Source organism: Seriola dumerili, unplaced genomic scaffold (genome assembly GCF_002260705.1).
Source record: "Seriola dumerili isolate Sdu_G_001 unplaced genomic scaffold, Sdu_1.0 BDQW01000068.1, whole genome shotgun sequence".
Classification (NCBI taxonomy): domain Eukaryota; kingdom Metazoa; phylum Chordata; class Actinopteri; order Carangiformes; family Carangidae; genus Seriola; species Seriola dumerili.
In genome coordinates this window covers 10,431,924-10,452,535 of record NW_019174323.1, presented here as the reverse complement: position 1 = coordinate 10,452,535, position 20,612 = coordinate 10,431,924, and the positions used below count along the sequence as shown (strand labels likewise).

Genomic DNA, 20,612 nt, shown 5'->3' with positions numbered 1-20,612 from the left:
GTTTTGAAATGCCCATAAACCCAGTGGTCATGCACTACAAACTCAGCCCACATCAATAAATTTTACTCTTACCTCATTTGCAGACAGACAGACACACACACGCACACACACACACTCTCACTCTCACACACACACACACACACACACACACACACACACACACACACACACACACACACACACACACACACACACACACACTCACACTCTCTCGCACACACACACACACACCTTTACTCTCAAGTCATCATTATAACTCTTCCAGCTGGTGCTTGTTTTATGAGGTCATGGGGTCACCTCAGGTTTTCTCTTCTGTGATTGGCAGGGTGAACAGAGGTCAGATGTGAAATTTTCCAATAATCTCTAGCTATTATCTCTCTGTCTCGATCTGTCTTTCACTGAATACATTTTTTTCTTCTTCTTTCTTTTTCCATTTATTCTTTTCTGCCTTTATATGGCTTGATTTCTCCGCTCCACAGTAGCTTCTAATTAGCCTGGCATTGCCTGACCAACTTTGCCAATGGGTCTTGAACCTCTAAGTTAATTTTTGATTTTCATGGGGTGTTATCAAGTCCCAACATCCAATTCATATGGCTTCTAGTTCAACATAACAGATGTCTAACATGACATGATTTAGTAGCCAACACTTACCATTTGTACGTGAACAGCCACTAGGTTTTCACTGTGTCCCATCTTCTTGGTGACCAGTTGGTAAATTAAACTTTTACCTAACTTGTACTAGTATGGGAAACACATCTTTTTTTATCAAGAAAAACACTGTGAGTGTACAGAAAATATACAGTCCAGTTGGTTTAATACTGTCACGATCACGGATTCAAGAGACCTCTCAACATAAGCGGAAGCCATCTTGGTTGTTGACGAAAATGCTTCAATGGCACTCTTCTGTTGGTCATTGTATCAATCCCGCCCCCCATGTTACAAAATTGGTTGCGATTCCCCCGACCTGCTTCAGGAAAAGATGGGTCTGACCCATGAGCTCGCTGACTGGTTTGGTTTCCAGGCTAGATTCCAATTTCCTGTTTTTCCTGCTGTCCTGTGTTTTATCTGCACCTCTATATGTGTATGTGTCCTTCCACAGTGACATTGGAGGGAGTGAATTGGTCTTCCATTTGCTTGCTTGTAATGTCATCTGTCAAACACAATAACAGAGACACACAATAGATTAAAAAAATGACTGATTTGTCAAGGTTGGCACTTTTTGTGAATGATGGATAGCATCAGTTTTGAATCATTTATTTCCTCTCTTCCTCTCCCTATGTTCTATGCCTTCCTCTCCTCTCCTCTTTTGTTTTATATGCTGAGTATGTGTTTAGGCGTTTACTGTGATGCAACTCACTTTCACCTTTGTTGACATGATAAGCTGTCATGCATCATGCCAGACTCGACTCCCTCTGAGATGACTCGACAGTCAGTATTAAAGTCAATCAAATCGCACTTTTATTTCTGATTCTGATATTTACATCTCCTTGCTTTAACTCTTTATTCAAACACCTGAGCACCATCTGCTTTAAGCTAATGAGCTTGTTTGTGAGTAACTGTGACTTCAGTGTCAGTATAGACATATTTTCCCACACATACAAAGATGAAATTTCAAGATATCAAGGTTTGTCTTTCAAATAGAGAAGAGTAAAGCTCCTGTCTATTTTTAGGAAAAGGGTTAGAGGCAAGAGAGAGATGTCAGCCAGCCATATAATACTGCATTTATGAATATGTAACATAGCTTCCAGCTATAAGTGTGTGTGTGTGTGTGTGTGTGTGTGTGTGTGTGTGTGTGTCTGTCTGTCTATGTAACAGTGCACTATTTAGAATCAGTGTGTATTTGTATTTTTCACTGTGAATGTCCCTTTCTGTGGGTATTTGTCTTTTGTATGTGTGTGTTTGTTTTATGTCTCTTTGGGTGCATGTGTGTCTTGTATTTTACATTTTCGTCCCTGTATTTAAGTGTGTGTGTGTGTGTGTGTATGTGTGTGTGTGTGTGTGTGTGAGAATGAGAGAGAGCGTGTTTTTTTTTTTTTTGTTCTTCTATTTCCATGTTGAATTCACACAGGGTACAATGTACCAGCTTTGAATTAATTATCCCAGCTTTATTGAATAAAAGCTAACCATTGTACCAGTGTGGTTTTAAGAGCTTACTAATGCAGCTTAATCATTTTGTATGGTTTCAACAGACAGGCTTGTAGCCATGGGCAAGGCTGAATTAGTAATATTGATCCCTGTAATGAAAGAGAGAGATGGTGAAACAAGCGATCTATTAAGTTGCTTTTTGGCAATTTACTGTTTTCATCACTATATTCAATTATACGAATTTCAAATGTCTTTCCAATTGCAAAATTTGTTATGCTCTTTGCAAATGCATAAACTTTGAAAAGCATTTTGTCCACTACATGCAGAATTTGAAGCTTTCTGGCATCGACTCCCCCTAGTAGTTGTATAATTAACGCCACATCAGCCTTTTGTTTGCCAATCTATCAAATTTGTAACAAATTACTGCAATTTGCTTGTAATTTGTATTTGTTTGTTGATTTGTGATTTATTTTTGCTCTTTACAAAATTTAAAATAAAGATTTCCCCATTTCTATATTTGTTAATCTTTAAAGAATAATAAAATGACTACGTGTTGTTTAATCAGTTTAAACAAGTGGATGGATGGATGGATAAATTTGGTTAGTTTCCCTATCCACACAATATATGCATAATTATTTGCAGGGATAGAAAAAAGTACACAGCTCCAGTTAAAGAGTTAAAGTACTTATCTTTATCTGACGCAGCCATTGTTGGAGTTGGCTGTGATTTTTTTTTTCCTTTGACATACACAGCGTATCGCTTATCGCATTTTAGGAAATAAAAGAAAATTGAGTCTGCTGACTAAAGTAAGGAGTACTTCATAGAAAGGTAATAGAGTCAAAAATACAATATTTGTATTTAAGTATAGCGGAGTAAATGCCACAAGTTTCCAAAAGAGAATAATATCCAAGCATAGTACAAGTACTCAAAAAAGATACTTATATACAGTACTCAAGTAAACTTTTAGCTCAGAGCTCCAGCAAACTGCATTTCAAATGAAACAGGTGAAGTTAAAGTGCTGATTTTCAGCTTCAAGTGTGTTTTGGGTTGTTCACTTTCATATTGGGTGAACACTGTAGGACTTGTAGCCCCTCAGGGGTATGTATAAAAAGGTCAGTTTCCTACACTGTTCACAATAGCTGAACGTCAGCACTTTAACCTCATAGTCAGTGTTTCATTTAAAAATCCAAACAGTACAGACTCAAAACAAATCTGTCTTTCTGCCTAGGGACCGTGCACAATGAAAAGTTCATAATATTGAAAATTGCTAATACATAATACAGTTTTTCAACTAGCCTTGCCATTATTGTGGAAATCATAGTAGATATTGTTTTTTTAATTTGATTTTGATCAACATATTTAATGATTTAAGAAACTTTATCACATACTGAACAGAGAATAGTATTCACGGTAGAGTTGTAAAAAAATGAACATTTTCCTCACGTTTCTCAGGGTCAAACAAAGTTTGTGTTCAGGACGCATTAAAGTTAAATTTATTGGGATACAGACACACAAATAGAGACAACCATACACACACACTGAAGAGCAGTGAAGCTTTGTTTTGGCACTGTAACATGCTGTTTGTGCATTTTCACGCTGTGGGTTTCTCATCTAGTAAAACAGTTAACAAGCCGAGGAGGAAGTTTGTTAAATCATCATAGAAACTGTGTGTATAGTCAGAACAGAATTTCTTCCTCTCCTTCTCTGTTCCTCTGACTGTAGGCCCATCCTTGCACCTGCAGCATTAGTATGCAGTCGGTATCACATACACATGAATAGTTATCAGCACCCGGTGGCAATTATCAGCGTGAGGTTAAGTGAACAGAAAGACAATATTGCCGTTTCAAAGATTATTGAAATCTACAAACCCCTCCCACCACTTTCCTTGCTTGTGCCTGCATGTGCGTGTATGCATTGTTTGTCTCCACTGTGTCCGTGCCTGTGTGTGACTGTGTGTCTGTGAATGCGGGCACATGCTCCCACCCGCTCCCCACCCCCCACATGCTGTCAAAATAGCCTCGTAGTCTGTTACTTTGTTAATGAATCTAATTGGAAGGTGGTGAGAGAGTGAGAAAAAACACTTCTAAACATCAAAGCTTTGTTTATAATCAAGACATTGTGTGATCAAAGATGGGAACATGTTGCTTTGTCTTGCGTCATTACAAAGATGGAGATAACTCACTACAGCATGGCAAGAGATTTAGATAAATGAGGTCGTATCTATCAGCGTCTCTGCACTGATATACAGTACACGCTCTGTTCAAGAATCACAGGCAGCCGGGCAGGAGGTCACAGTTTTTATCACCACCAGCCAGCTGGACAGCAGCAAACCCAGAGCTGTCAATTTTCCCTTTGAAAGACGACAGTCCCATTTGTCTGCCATCAAGTTAACTGAAACAGAAAGTACAGACTTATGATAGACGCATGGGCCAACTTCTGGCAAATCAATCCGGTGTTAACGCATCATACAGACACTGCAAAAACTGAATCTTTAATCTTGTACTTGGAACAGACAGAGTAGTTTTGTCTGCTTCTCCTAGGCAACGATTCTTCCCATAATGCATGCAGCTGTGAAGGCATACACAACCAGGCTGTTTAGTGCTTTGCTTCACAGACCAGATTATCTAAATTTAAAGAACGTGTTTAACATGCTCTGATTGGTGGTAAGCATTTGAAGTCACACAAATCTGACTTTTTAAAAAAAATGTTATTCTGTTTATAGGTTTTTGATATACCAATAACAAAAAGCAACATAATACACAAACACACAGGTGCATATATGAGATTAGCAAACAAAACTATAAAACCAGAGTTGCTGTAGAGAATACACTATGGGTGATGGGTTTACAAATTGTAATAAATGATCATTATATTACCTTTGGCAGAGTTTCAGACCTAACTGAGAAAAGCCTGCCATGTTTTGTCGATATTCCTGGGGCATGAAGCTCATATCTGAGTTTCTCCAATTTGCGGCACAGCATCACTTCCCTCAACCACATGTGAGTTTAGCTCAGGGCTGTCGACTTTTCCAATTCAGTAAAATTAACCAAGGAGCAAGTAGTGTTATAAAAGCTGTAACTGTATATTAAGCTCCAATTATATTTCTCATTTAAAATACCACAATTGTGGGATCTGGATATATTGGTTGCCCAAAAGACTCGAATCAACTGACTGCATTGTTGTGGTGATTTTTTTTTTTTTTTTTTGCACCAAAATTTTGTTTATAATTTCCCAGTCATATATGAAATAATATGAAATAATCTTTAATTAAAATGCTTTCATCTTCTTTTCACCTATACCCCTTTTGCTCCTTCCTCCCTGTTTTGCTATTAGTTTATACAGTCAACACCCTGTTTCCTCAGCTGTAAACTATTCTTCTATCAAATTAAACATCTTTTCTGCCAAAATGAAGAAAGTCCCCGAGGCCCTTAAACATTTTAACTGTGAGATAAATGCGTCCCCACCCCAATATATGTCAACACAAGCACACCCGATCTGTGGCTCTATAAATCCGGTAAATGTCTAACTGATTCAGTTGAAGGTTACCTTGTCTTGTTGATGCACACAAACAGCCAAGTGAGCCGAGTGCTCCTGGCAATGTTACAGCTGTGACAACAAATGGCAAATAACCATAGTGTTGTTATTTATAAGACTGCTTGCAACTGGGAGACGGCAAGAGATAGAGAGAGAGAGAGAGAGAGAGAGAGAGAGAGAGAGAGAGAGAGAGAGAGGGAAAGAGAGGAGTGAGGTATGGAAGGGAGTGAGTGTGAAGTGGGAGAAAAGTCAGCGAGAGAATGGCAGGTAGAGGAAGATGTTGTAAGGAGATAGTGGAGGGACGCAGTTCAGAGATGTAGAGTGCGAGGTTCAGATGGAAAAAGTAGAGGACGCAAGAGATACTACAGTAAAACTTTGATGGGGGGGTTGACGGTGCTGCTGGAATATACCTTTTTCAAAAAGGCAGTGAAGTTGATGGACAGGCAGAAAGACAGACACATGCGCACAGACAGATCAACATACAGGCAGATATGTCTTTAAAGTGGCAGATGAGCTGACAGGCTGACAGATTGAAGCAAACTAGCAGACAGGCAGGTAAAGACTCGAATAGAGAAGCAGATGGACAAGAAGATACACAGACAGTCAGTGATAGACAGGCAGACTGACACTCTAAATATTCTGCTAGTTTGATAGATAGATAGACGTGTTCAGAGTCGGCAGTCAGTCAGGTGGACAGACGCCTGTACACTCAAGTATTGTTAATGTCTATTGGCGGGTCATTGACATGGATGACAGCTGACAGATGGCGACAGACTCCTTTAAGGCTATAATCCGGCAGATATTCGGCAACAGCTCACCAGCTCAAACTATTTTAAATATGAATACCACCTCAACCATATGTGTAACTATAGGTGTTAAAGATGCGACAGGTGGACAGCTCTCTGTCAGAACAAAGCTGAAGACTGCAGCATCTGTCCACTTGTGTCTGAAAAGTAACAAGACGCCAATATTAGCGTTTCTAAGGCTGAAAAATAGGAATTACGGTATGAATGTGTGCAGATGTTTCTGCAAGTTTGCGTGACCTCAAACCAATGAAGGTCTTGAAAAGAAATGGTGGGACTCATTCAGCCTTCCTCACCCTTTGAACAGGTTGATTTTGTTCCGCTGGATGCTGGTTATCTTGCTGCTCTCTTTAACAGCAGTAGAGACAGTTTTCTTGGCTTTGACACCCAGATTGGCAGACCCAACAGATCAAAGAAAAAAATAAAGTTAAAGTGGACTCACTGTAAAACCCCAAATTCAGACAGCTTCTTTAAACTGAAAATCCATTCCTGACAGTGTTACACAGTGTATCTATGTTACACTGAAAGGTCAGCTACTTTCGAGTCCTGTGCCAGAGCCTGAAATTACCTTGATCTCTAGTTACTGCAATATAGCCGCAGTGCAGTGTGAACATAAACACAGGAAGAAAAATCATTATTTTTAAGGCAGCACAGAGCAGAGCCTAAATATAGCCATTATTTCCCAGATCCTTCTATAAGATGTGTTGTTTTGTCCCATGTGAGTGCACATGTGAGTGGTATTGTACTACTGCTGATAATTTTCTTCATGTCTGCAAGGACTTGTACTTAATTTTTTCATGAAAGACCTTTTATAAGCTACTTTACAATTAAAGTATTTTAATGTTGGTCTCCCCCCCCTAGTATGGATGAATATTGTATGAGATGGTTAACATGTGTTGACACTTTGAAACAAGGATGTAAAATGTCACGAAATCCCAATGATTAAACTGGCAGGTTTTCATACTCCCAAAGACAGATAAGACATAGAAACAGAAAAGAATTTTACTTACAGAAACAATTAATGTCTTGTGTACAATTCTGCATTAAGGCATACTTCTGTAAATGTTGGGCAGTTGAAGTACGTTTAGGAACTGATTACATAACACTCAAGGGTTCAAGAGAAGTACAGTCAGAAAGAGCAGACAGCTTATGAAAAAAAAAAAAAAAACCCAAACTCTGGCAGCTTTTGAATTAGTCATTTTGTCTGCCTGGTCGGTTTTTTCGAGGTTGTTGTTACATGAAAGCGAACATACAGTGTCTGGTAGAAACGACTGTGTTTAGTGTTCATTCAGGAGAAACAGCTGATACTTCTCAGGCGGCAGAATAAAATCTGACGTTAATGGTGAAAGCAGTTTTACCTCCACATTCATTTTACATTCTTTTTCCGAGTATCTCTTTTTCTTTTTCTTTTTCTTTTTTTTTTAATCACAGCTGTTATATTTGGGTGTTATTGTGTCATTTTTAAGTGGGTCTTTATAGTTCATCAGGAAATGTTGGTTGCAACTGTCAAATGTCTAAGAAGAAATGGGGACAAAGGATAATGAATAGAGAGAGAGGTAGATTGATGGGTGGTTTCATCAGACAGAGACAAGGTGATCACAACAGACGGTTTTGATTAATGTTAATAACAAGTAAAATCATTGCTATCTCTTGATGTCTCCTCAATCTCGCTCTCTTTCTCTCTCTCTCTCTCTATCTCTCTCTCTCTCTCACACACACACACAAAGATATGAAATGAAAGTCACACTCACACTATACAATTACTTAATTAAATGTACTCAGAATGCAAATTGGCACACACCATTACACAAAGGTGGATAAAGATGAAATGTGTAATTCACTGCAGTCTGTTTTTTTTGTTTATTTTTTGTCTTGTGTGCATTTTTCTTATGATTATTATTTAATCTATTACGAGTTTCAGAAGTGCAGATGAAAGAACACTATTCCATGATATTTACAATATAAAAAACAACTTCCCCTTGTGTATTCCCCATTCACAATACCAACAAAGAAGAGTTGGAGCTATTAAACCTGGTTATGATATTTCTGAGAGGGTTCTCTGGCATTTTAATGTAGATGGAAGAAATAGGGTTTAAGATAAGCAACAACAACAAAGTGTGAGACTTTGTTGTTGTTGCATTGTTCCTATTCTTTTTTCTTTTTCTCACATCTACCAAGAATTTTTGTCACCTTAACTTAACCAAACCTAAAGCATAACAAGTGGCAGATCAAAAGACACTCATTTAATCATTTTTGTACCGGCCATGTTGTTATAACAACATTGTCAAACTATGTTGCTGTGTCCTCTCATACAGTATAGGTTTTTGGAAGATGACCTGTTTTATTCTCTAGTTTGACAGACATGTTGGACCGACTAATTCAAAATGACAAATCCCTCACCCACGTTTTATTTTGGCTGTAATATTTCAGCATGGTTTGGTGCACAGCATCATGGGAAACATAACACCGCTGGACTTGGTCTGAAGACATTGCTGCTGCTTGCAGCAAAGGAAGTGAGCAAAAAATACAGTTCCACATAGACACAACCCCGAATGTGGCCATATACACACCTGCTTAGACACTTGTTCAAGCAACACTCATTCATATTCAGTTGAATAAAGGTGTCAACCTCAATACCCGGAGTCGATTATTTTATCCAACATGATAAATTAAACTAAAAGTCTCTCCCTGCTCTGTCTCACATATGTTTTATGTATTAGCGCCTCAATGTTGTTCATTCATGACCAGACTGTTCGAAAGATACCAGGCCATTTGACTGTCAGTTGCCAATTACAAGAAGATTGTAACGCAGAAGGTGAGAAAAGGGCAGTGAAAAAGGCAGGGGAAAAAAGGCTGTGACACTTTCTGACAAAACATTGAAAAGTGAGAATCTGCTTGAGAGATACAGAGAGAGCTGGAAAGACCAGGGTGAGTGATTGACAGGAAGAAGGAGTGACAAAAATGGAGGGGTTGTGTGTGAGCCAATATGGCAGAATGGAGAGAGGTAGGGGAGAGAGATGTGAGATTAGAGAGTGAAGGGAGAGTGCCAGAGGGTACAGAAAAGGAATTTTGATTGTTCAGACAGTGCTGAGCAGGAAAGAGAAACAGAGAAAAAAATAATTAGTTACATGCCCCAGCAACTGTAATAAAATCAGCAATATTGGCTCAACATCACAATATTTTAACTAAACTGATCTAATGTTAAAACTGTTTGAAAAACTTCATTTATTCAGGCTGATGCTGTAAAATGGCAACAAATGCCTTATATGAAAACTGTTTGGATTTCAAGCAGCATGTCTCCACAAGCTCTTAAAATTGTAGAGTCATGTGAACTGAAAATTGAAGCCTTCCAGCCCTGGCCACAGCAGGACAAGAAGTAACTTAGAGAACTCCAGCCTGTAAAGGTTATTTCTCCAGGCAGTTAAGACCCCTTGCTCAACAGTATCCTAATGAAAATCCTACAGTCAATTAGCAACCCTCTGGACAGGGAGAGGAGGGGGGAGCAGGGTGATACAAGCATGTTGTTATCTTATGTCGGTGTTCATGTAGCGAGTGCTTCTTACTCAGGCTGCTGACCAGTAGCTGTTATAAATATTTTCTTACTTTGAGTAAAAGAGCCTAGTGGTCTTATTGGATATCAGATTTTTTTTTTTTTTTTTTTTTTTAAACAAATGAAAGGTTCAACCTAGATGACATCAAAGTAGTTGGAAGGAGAGGAGTCTTTGGATGATTTATCCCGCCAAATTGTTTTTTTTTATTTTTTTCATTCTTTACACAGCTATTTGACTCTATGATCATAGCAGATTATTGCATAATAGCTTTCCCCAGTGTGGAACATTTGGAACAGCTAAATGCTAAAGCTAAATGGATGACCGTGTGTCGTATGAACAAGTTGTTTTTTGAGCATATGTCTCCATAACACTGGGAAGACACTGTGCACATTAAGCACAGTTTCAACAACCCTCAAATCAATTTTTCATTGAGGAAGGTCACAATGACTGACAATCAGATTGTCCACCTGTTGGATGATCAAATGGATTTCTTGATTTTTTTTTTTTTTTTTTTCATTTGTATTTGTTTGCTTGTGTTTATGTGAGGCTGTCAAAGAGTTAAAACGTTCCACAGTCGGATTTCCCACAGGACAGCTGTTATAAACTGTAATCATTGTGTTCTAATATTATTATAGGTATTTTTGACATATTTTGGCTAGCTATAATCTTGAATGGGATGGTGCTGTTATCCAAATAAACCAGAATTTTGCTGCAAAACAAACCACATTGTGCTCATACTCAGCTTAACTATAGGCCTATGCTCTTTTTTTCTTCTTGCTTTCCAAATTACACAAACTGACTGAAGTAATCTGTCAATGGACAAAACATAGTGAAAGGTAGATCTGCAAAGTACATAGAAGTTGAACATTTTGTGTTTAAACATGAGGTGTGAGTTAATGCATGGTTAATAAAACTGTGCAGAGCATGCCCATCTTAGATAATAATAAAAAGAAAGGCTGCTAATCTCGGCTAATAAGATTTGAGTTATTTGAGTTTGTCGTGCTGTCTTCCAGGCACAGCCTCCCACACCGAGCACATGCTGTAGATCAAAAATGGCTGTCATTTGGGGAAAAAAAAAAAAACCTTTATGATTGCCAGAGCCCAGTGAAACCAAAGCAAGGCACTGATTGGCACAGAGGAAGGATATTGTAGTTTGGTGCAGACAAGGAGAGACAGAGGAAGAAAGAGATTAAAAGAAGTGACAGAGCCAGAATCGCAGTAGGGAAAGAGAGAAATGAAAAAGAGCAGTGTGAGGAGGGACAGCAAGAATAATGACACCAAGGCAAGATGATGTATCATGGAGAAACAGGAGCTGAACTAAACAGCCTAAAAAGCGGGGGAAAAAAACGTAATGAGTGAGACAAACGAATGACAGTGGCTATAAGAGAGAGACCCACAGAGAGGAGGGTATCATTGCCCAACATCTATCACTATCCTCATTATTCTCTTTCCCTTCACACTGCTGAAACTCTGTGTAATGTTTACGTCCTTTAGCCTACATCCAGTCTGATGTGCTTCTGGTGTTTGTGCGTGCGTGTGTGTGTGTGTGCGTGCGTGCGTGTGTGTGTTCATATGCCATCCATCACTTTATGTGTACAAAAATCTGTTCACACTGTCTCAGAAAGTCAACAGCCACAAGGTTCATCTCAGGTTAATGTTTTACGGTTACACTTATGATGATGTTACAGGTAGAGTAAGCATCTGGAGACTGAATGAAAGTCAATACAATGTCCTCACAAGTAGAGTAGTACAAGTTTGTGTGTATTTGTGTGTGTGTGTGTGTCTCTGTTGTTATCAGTATCAGCCCAGCTTGCTGTAGTTAGGACAGCAATGATTAGAAAGAGTGGGGGGGGAGCAGGGGCTTGATAATGAGCTCTGTGTGCGGGTGTGTGTGTGTGTCTATCTATACTAAGACCTGTCCTAAATATGTACATGGAATCTTGTGTGTATGTGTGCATGTGTGCATTTGTATAGCTGTAAATGTGTTTTGACTCATCTATAAGTAATTGAGTCTACTGGTATGATCGTGTGTGTGCGTGTGTGCGTGCGTGCGTGCGTGTGTGTGTGCGTGCGGGCATCCTGTCCATTGTGCCACTTTACCTCTGTTGGGCAGCCATTGTGGAGAGAGAGGGATGGAGGAATGGATAACAATTGTGGCTGAGGTCTGATGGGATGTTGGCTAGAAGCAGCAGCCTGAGGGGGAGGAAGGAGGGAGGGAGGGGTGTAGGGAAAGATGGGGGAAAGAGGAGATACCGGATGCAGGAGGAGGAATGTAGATGGATTGAGATTTTAGTGTGAAAGAAGTAGTAAAATTGCGGAAAGAGAGAGGGAAAAGAGATGTTAGAGAGGGAGGAAGAGGAAAATAATAAAGCGAGACCATAGCAATCTAATAATTTCATGTTTCTAAGTTGTCGCACTACAACAAAACAAGCCTGAATTTATTGATTGACCATGTTTGTGCTGCTGCTGCTGCAGCTTAACAACATAACTGCAGACTTGTCATTTCTCATTGTGCACAAGCATTCACACATTGTGAGTGCCTGAAGAAACATTTTGTTGGGTGAGTTCATGTAGCTTCTTCACTTGATCCTATGCCACTGTTTGGCTCTCTACTCATTACAAAGGAAAACACAAACATTTCAGGAGCTCGATGGAGGCCTTGGGCTCTCAGACACTAACCATAAAAATACAGAGCTCCATGTTTGAATTCTGCCAAGGGCCACTGTTATCCTTTTCTCTCTTCTCTCTTTTCCTGTCAACACTTCACTGTACACTTCACATTTTCTAAAGGCCAAATGAATAGGAGTTTAGACAGGATGGGACTTTATAGTAGAGAAAACAATACCTTGTTCACAACAGACATTTTTGCTTGTCACAGCATGAGAAGCTCATGTGTAAATGACAAAATGAATGATGGCCATGTAGCTGCTTAGGTTTCAGGGTGCTGGTATTGCGCATGCTGGCTCACTGTCACACTGTCATGTCTTACTGGAACACTTGAATAGAACAGAGCCATTGTTGATATTGTGCTACCTGTGATACCTGTGCTTTTCCTACTATGACAAGTCTGCAGTGAAAAAGGCCTATATTCTTCATTTTATATATATATATATATATACACACATACACACACAAGAGGATTTACTTTAAACTGCATCACCAACAACATTTTATTTCAATTAAATCTATAATCATTCAGTAAACCTCAGGCTTATTACATATTTTCTAGGAGGAGGGTTTGGGTTGAGCAGGTGGTTAGAAAAGCAATTGACTGGGCTGGAAGTTAACATCTACACCAACCGACTCAGCACACACTCACACTCCCTCTCACTCCCTAACAGTCCCATTTATCACCTTGTGATTACTTGATAGCTTAGCCAGTTGGTAGCCCATGTTATATTGTTTAGCCAGCTGTGACTGTTGGCCTAATGACTGCACTGGGTTTATTTAATGGAGCGAAAGCTGTTGGAAATTTGAGAGTTGCCAGATTTTAAGAAAATCTGTCAGGGTTGTAAGCGGGGAAAACTGCCCACCACATGCAATGAGAAGCAGGTGGACAAAAACAAGACCATGCCTGGGTTCTCTTGAAAAAGCTATTGATGGTTTGGTTTCACTGCTTGGCTCAGGCCACTATAAGGGCCTGTCAGCAACCCTGTCTCCTATAGATTGTGTTCAACCTTTTTTATATATATATATATATGTGACTGTTTCAACATAAACATAAAAAAGTCTAATAATGCTGTTGTCACTACAAGTTGATATTGTACTGCTAAGATTGTATATTTTGATGTACACCATCTTAGAGGACCATAGTGGGGCTTCACATTTTAGCACATTAATTAAATCATGTGTATTACTACTACTGCTACTAAGATTAATCACAAACTGTTTTTATAATCAATCAACCTTTGATGTTCTTTGTCAAGCACAAATAGAGTAAGATCAACTAATATTACTTCTTACATCAATGTAAACATTTTGTTCAGTCCAAGTTAATTCCACTTAAAAAGTCTAGTTCTTCAGACCAGACAAACATGAGTTTTCCTAACTTGAGGTCTTCTGACTTGAAATGATGAAAATGAATGCACTGTTGAGTTCACTCTTTAAACTGAAAGAAAGAAAACCTGTCCGTATCAACTGTCCATGTGGCTGAATAGTCGATTCAACTTAATATTTTAGGTTTATTTAACTCATTTCTCAAGTTAGAACTATTTGTAAGTTTTGCTGTCACTACATAGCCAGTATTAGCATTAACAGCTGTTTACTTACCAGTCTAGAATAAATGTTGTGAGTTCAGCATCAAATTTGTTTCCTTTACTTTCCTTTACCAGTGGTGGAAAGCAAAACAGATGTTAACTCTTATCTACCACATCTTTTCTTCCACTGAAGTTAAGATGCTAATCAGTTAGCCCCGGCCATCATTTTCCATCACCTCTGGCCTTGTAAACACAACGATGGCTTAAGCTTTTGGCAAGCCACAATCACCACCACCCACTCCCAGCAAGAAACCACGTTCTCATGTATGATGATTAACAGTGTAGCCCTAATTATTACCAGCCTTTTTCCTGAAGCGTACCCTATGTTGATGAAATTATTTTGTATCTTTCAGGCAGCAACTGGACTCAGTTCATGTCAGTATGTTTTAAGAATCAACTTGCAGAAACCTGAGTGAAATTCTCACTGCCCTCTGCCCACCTTGTTATCAGCACATGGTAGTTGTGAACAGAGACTGATTTGAACTGCTTTGACCATTTTGACTGTTTTGATGTCAGACTGACATTCACTGATGATCCGTGTTGTAAATGTGGAAGAGAACAAACATCAATGTTTGAGTGACTTTGTTCCATACCAGCATTAAAGAGGTTGTTGTTCAGCTGCCAACTTTTCATGTTCCTATCTGCAACTGCAATAACCTCCAAGTAGCTCTTAAAGTTTAAATACTACGTACATATATTTTATCGTTTGGGGTAAAGTCAAGGTGGAAAAAGCTCGCAGCATGAAGGAGTAAAAAAAATTCTGGACATGCTTGACAGATTTAAATCACAGTTGTATTTAACTTGCCAAATTGCAGTCGACCCTCCAGAGAAGGTGGGCCCACAGCCTACATATACATATTTAATTTCCTTATCGGTTGATATTGATTGACTCATCCATTCCCAGGTTTCCACCAGTGAGCGAGGAGGCTGCTGTTGGAACCCCAGTGGGAGTCATCATGGCAGCTGCTGTCAATCAAACCATCGTGTACTCCATCATCGATGGCAACCAGGGAGGTGAGTATACTCCGAGCTGTTTATGCACATAGCTGTACTGTTGTGGATTTCACTTGGCTGGCTTTCCTGTATGGGTGTGACTGCTGCTAAAGTAGCTGGTGAGTTTATATGATTAAGTTATGAACCCTGTTAGTTCTGCCCACTAACAGTGTCTGTACTCTTTGATAGTAGCAGCGGAAATACAATGAAATTCACCATCTCTCTACCTGTCTGATTAAAGCAGCAGGAAGAAAGTGTCTCCAGCTATTTCAATACCAGTAATACGTTTCAGGTTAGGTGCTGATTGTTTTCTCTGTCATTTGTTTCTTATTAAAAAACAAAAATCTTCAAAATACCTCAAACTCCATCTGTCAGCTCCTGGCACATTACCTCCTTTTCACCCTGTATAAAATGGTCCACTTATCCAACTGCCATATGCAAGAAAGTAAAAAAAAAAAAACTCTCTCACTTTGAATCCCTCTTTGACCTTACTCTCTTATCTATTGCTCTGTGTTTCTTTCATCCTCACTTCCTGATGTCTTTCTTTATCCCTCTGTCTCTCATTCTCTCCAGGGGTGTTCGCATTAAACGAAACAACGGGAGCGATTTCCACAGCCAAGCCCCTGGACTTTGAGGCCAATTCCAGCTACGTTCTGAAGGTAGAGGCAGACTCCATGCGAGTGGTGTCCTCAAACCTCCGCGCCCCCTCAAAGAGTAAGTTATGAACTCGAGATTGCATCACCACAGATCACCGATTTTTCTTCTCTCTAATTACACACACACACACACTTAAGGATTAATAAAACAACAGTGCATTGCCTGCTACATGATATTAAGATAATGTTGCCTCAGGCTTTAGCTTTCTCTGCACACCCACACTCTCATTCTCTCTCTGCCTCTCTCTCTGAGCTCTATCTGCTTTTACCTTGCACAAGTTCTCTCCACCTTCCACCTTCTTCTGTATACAGTTGTATGTTTTGGAGGATACATTATATTAGACCTTGGCTGTTGTTGTAACCTTTCAAACTGCCCCTTTCTCTCGTTCAGCTGTCTATCAAACCTGTAGGCTACACCACCTTGTTGTCTTCACTGCTGCTGTTTTTTTTCCACTTGGTAGATACGCGTCTCATTGGCTATCACATCTCACTGAAATGCAATTATGTAACTGTCTACAATTTAACTGGCAAACAGAAATATGTTTGCGATGATCAAAGTGGCTGGATAAAGCTAGCAAATCTTAAGATTTTATCTGTAAAGCCATAACTTTTTGCAGATATTCTATCCAAGAGAAGACATATTCAGATCCTTACTTAAGTACAAGTATATGCATTACATTAATGCCAAATATACTAAAACGCCTGCATTCAAAACCCTACGTATACCCTAAGTATACACAGAATTATTATCAGCAAAATGTTCTTCCTTAGTAGCAAAATTAAAAGTATAGAGTAAGTTAAATAGAAAGTTACATAGAAACTGACCCCTGAGACTGATATATTATTAAATATTAATATTAATTCCTTTTTTTTTTGTATGTTTTGTTTTAAGATTTTGAACTGAAATGTAACTTGAGTAAAACTAGATAAGTAGAATAAAAGGGAAAAACACAGACCTGTACTCCATCACTTTATGAGAGCAGGACAAGTCAACATTACATTGAACTGAACCTGCATTAATCCAAGCACAGTCCTCGTCTTTCATTGAATTTCTTTTTATGGCTCCGCACCGGCGACAGCCAGGGCCAGAGGCATTATATTTTCAGATTGTCCATCGGTCTGTCTCATTCCCTTGAATGCAAAATGCGATATCTCAGTAACGCCTTGAGGGAATTTCTTCAATTTTAGCACAAACATTCACTTGGACTCAAGGATGAACTGATTTTGGTGGTCAGAGGTCAAGGTCACTGTGACCTCGCAAAACACGTCTTTGCCCATAACTCACTAATTGTGACACAATTTAACACAAATGTTTAATAGGATAAAACAATGAAGTGATGACATTTTATATCCTAATTGTCAAAGTTCAACTTTACAATGACATTATACTGTTCTGAAAAAGGGGCGATTGTGGCCATATTTCCTGCACCTTGGCTGATTGGTGGAGGCATGCTACCACAAGGCAGTAGTTCTAGTTATAGAATAATTATTCATCTTCATTCTCTTTCATTTTTATCCTCATTTTAATCCATCCAAAAATGAATTCTCTTCAGTTGCACGTGGGGGGACCAACCAAAACAAGTTGTCACGGTTTCAATTGAAATTATATCTGAAGTGAAAATGGCTCTAATTAGTCTCTAACTCTTTTTCCCTCTGTCTTTCTTTCTTCCTGCCTTTTCTCGCTGCCTTTTCTAAATGTCTATCTCTGCTGGTCTTTCTCTCGTTTCTCTTTCTTCCTTTCACAACATATCTGCATTCTTCTTAATTGATGCTCAGCTCCCCGGGTTTCTCCTTTCTTCTTTAATTATAGTGTTTTACCACATGCTGTTCTCATTTCATCCAACCATTTGAATTTAAGCTTTCTGCAGGGATTAAAACTGCAAATCATTGTAGTCATTAGCAAATCCCCTTCAATTCTTTTTGGTACGCATTTTAATCAGGCAGAAAATCAATAGGATTCTAATAATGTGTTAATCCAGTTTTCTAACTCAAGTGAAGGTTGGAATTGTAAATAGACGTTTTGGTACGGTGTCTCTAGGACGGCTATGGTAGATAAGAAGATTAACATTTGCAGCTGCTTGTTTGTTTGTGTTTTTCTTTATATGTGCCAAAGTTTTTGGGTGATTTTTTTCTTCTTCTTTTTTTTCATTTGTCTTTCTCGGAGTAAAACTTGAGCAGTTCACAATCCTGGGATTTGTTCTTTCTTTGAGACACATGGTTCTTTCACGGAGATTGGTAGCTGTACTGTGTTACAGTTTTACGTGGGTGTGATTAAGAATTCTGTTATAGGCCAGATAAAGACTGAATGCATGTCATTCCAAGTTGCAATCACTGAATATGAATGTCAGAGGCTCATTGGCACAGTCATTTGTCTTACGCTGAATAAATAGTGTGGTTTAATTACAGTAATGGCTGGTATATTTTAAATTGTTTTTTTTTTCCATATAGTTTCTGTGTGTAATTCAAAATGGCTTTTACACTATTACTGATGCAAAACTTCATTTTGAACCTTGGCACAGTCATTATTTTGAAAACCTAACTTGCAAAGGCCATAATGTTGACAGCAGTATTGGGTTTCTTGATGCATATATCTCAAAAAATGTGATCAGTTGGCTCAGAGCAGGGTCACCTCTAATGCAGCATCACCTTAACATTCAGCAGCTCCTAATGTTTCTCTCAGCTCATTTTCAGAGTTGTGAACGTCGACCCCTCGGCTCTGGAAGTGAAGCTAACAAGCCTTCAGTCATTACTCACTCTGCCATCCCACCTTTTGATCACTATGTAAACCCATTTTGTTTTTCAGCTTCTCACTCTGGAGTCCTCTACACAATATTTTCTGCCAAATTTGAATCAAAATGTCATAACAGATACGGGGCTTTTTGTGTGCGTGTTACCAAACATATCTGATCAAACCACACTCACACAGTCTGGATAAAGCAGATAAGCTGAGAAGCTTTTGAGTGTTAAACTTCTTTCTTCATTTTTCCTAATGTTTTTTTTTAGACCCGTAGCATCGACTTGTCAACATTATCACCCACAAGCAAAGACGACACTGCAATCGTAATAGTTGTGACATCTGCAGCCAATGCAGAAGCCATGGCTTTACCTGCCTGTAGATGGGATGTCTACATCTGCAGGTCTAAACCAGGTCGTGCTGCAGGCTTGAACCTGCTGGAGCTGCAGCTCTGTAGTTGGATGATACTGGCTGGTCTCGGTTACCCATGCTTTACACATGTGACTGTGTTTGTCCTTGTTTATTTCTTCCATTTTATTAATCTCTTTAGTCGGCTGCAACAGAAATCCTTTGCAGTTTATCAAGCAGCTCTACACTGCATGTGTACCAGCAAATACCATATGTGCTTCACAGAAGCTCATCTTTTATATTTTTTTGTAATGGCTTACTGTGTTAATTGTGTGTGTCCTAGCTAACACAGCTAAGGTGGTGATTGACATCCAGGATGAGAACGACCACCCACCAGTTTTCACCAGACCCCTTTACATTGGAGGTGTTGCAGAAGATGCCAAAACTTTCACATCGGTGTTGCAAGTACAGGTACAAATACAGACACACAAACACACACAAACCATCTGACAGCTGACAATGTAATGCAGGTAATCCTGTGAGCAGTTCCTGCTTGATAATATCCCCTTTGTTAGTGTGAGATTCAAAATATTATGACTTGGTCATAAAAGAAGATGTACAGCTAAATTCAGTTAAGCTCATCATGAAGGTGCGCGCAGTCCTCAGGTGGATTTTAAACAGAGATAATCTTAAATCCAGTACATAACAAGATAATCTGGTAGGAATTACTCTGTTTTTCCCTCGACGTCTACTTCTGTCTCACTGTTAATTGATACATCTCTTTGTTCCCCTTTACTTTTACCTAACTCTGAAGAATTTCATATCACTGTAAACAACTTCAGTAACTCGTATTATTAAAATGCCTTCCAGGGCCCAAAATGGGTCACGGAGCGTTTCTCTTTCAGCCGCTATCTGAGAAGCAGCAATACGTTTTAATGAGCCTGGATGCCACAGGAGACTCGGGCAGGGTCTTGGGCAGAAAAGTATGTGCTTTAATATTTTATCACAGTTTTTAAGAACCCCGTATTCCTGCTTCATTAGATTGTACACAGTGAGAGTGACAGGAATGATGAGAGAATAAGGAGAGCATGCAACAAAGAGTCATATTTAAAATCACAGTTTCACAAGTATAGAAAATGTGCTTTTCTCTCTCATAAATCTGGTGTCTCTAATTATTATTCCTCTGCTGCAAGCACCTGAGGGTGTTGTTTTTCATATGGATTGTGTGTACGTAAATGTGGTTTACAGTCTATAGTCATTTGACCTCTTTAAATACTTAAACAGACTGACACGAAGAACTAATAGTCTGCTAGTAGGCTCAATGATCACAGGGAGAAGCAATAGATGTGGAGGTTGCAACGAAGAGCGAGGATTGATGGTTAGATAAAGATAAGTGGCATCCTGCTAGGAGATGAACTGACTGGACAGGAGAAGGCAGGGAACACATGCATGATTCATGGGTGGATGAATAGATGAAATGGCAGGGAGTGACTAGAAGGATAGACACGGATGTTGGCAGCACACTCGCTAACATCCAGACGAAAGAGTGAGTGGGAAAAAAGACGGAGAGAGAGTTTGAGAAATATGCATTTTCAGTCTCAGTGGTTTCACTCAGCTCTAACTAATGCCATCGCACCTATTGTGTGTGTGTA

At 39.2% G+C, this 20,612-nt stretch overlaps 1 protein-coding gene across 1 annotated transcript in view; it reads left to right on the top strand.

Annotated features, from left to right (window-relative positions):
* Nucleotides 1–20,612, top strand: part of LOC111219615 (protocadherin-15-like) — a 131,866-nt gene that overhangs the window by 68,845 nt on the left and 42,409 nt on the right. The window contains exons 25-27 of the mRNA XM_022742330.1: nt 15,134–15,243; nt 15,796–15,936; nt 19,304–19,431. Of these exons, the coding sequence (XP_022598051.1) occupies nt 15,134–15,243; nt 15,796–15,936; nt 19,304–19,431 (379 nt within the window). The remainder of the gene's footprint in view (nt 1–15,133; nt 15,244–15,795; nt 15,937–19,303; nt 19,432–20,612) is intronic.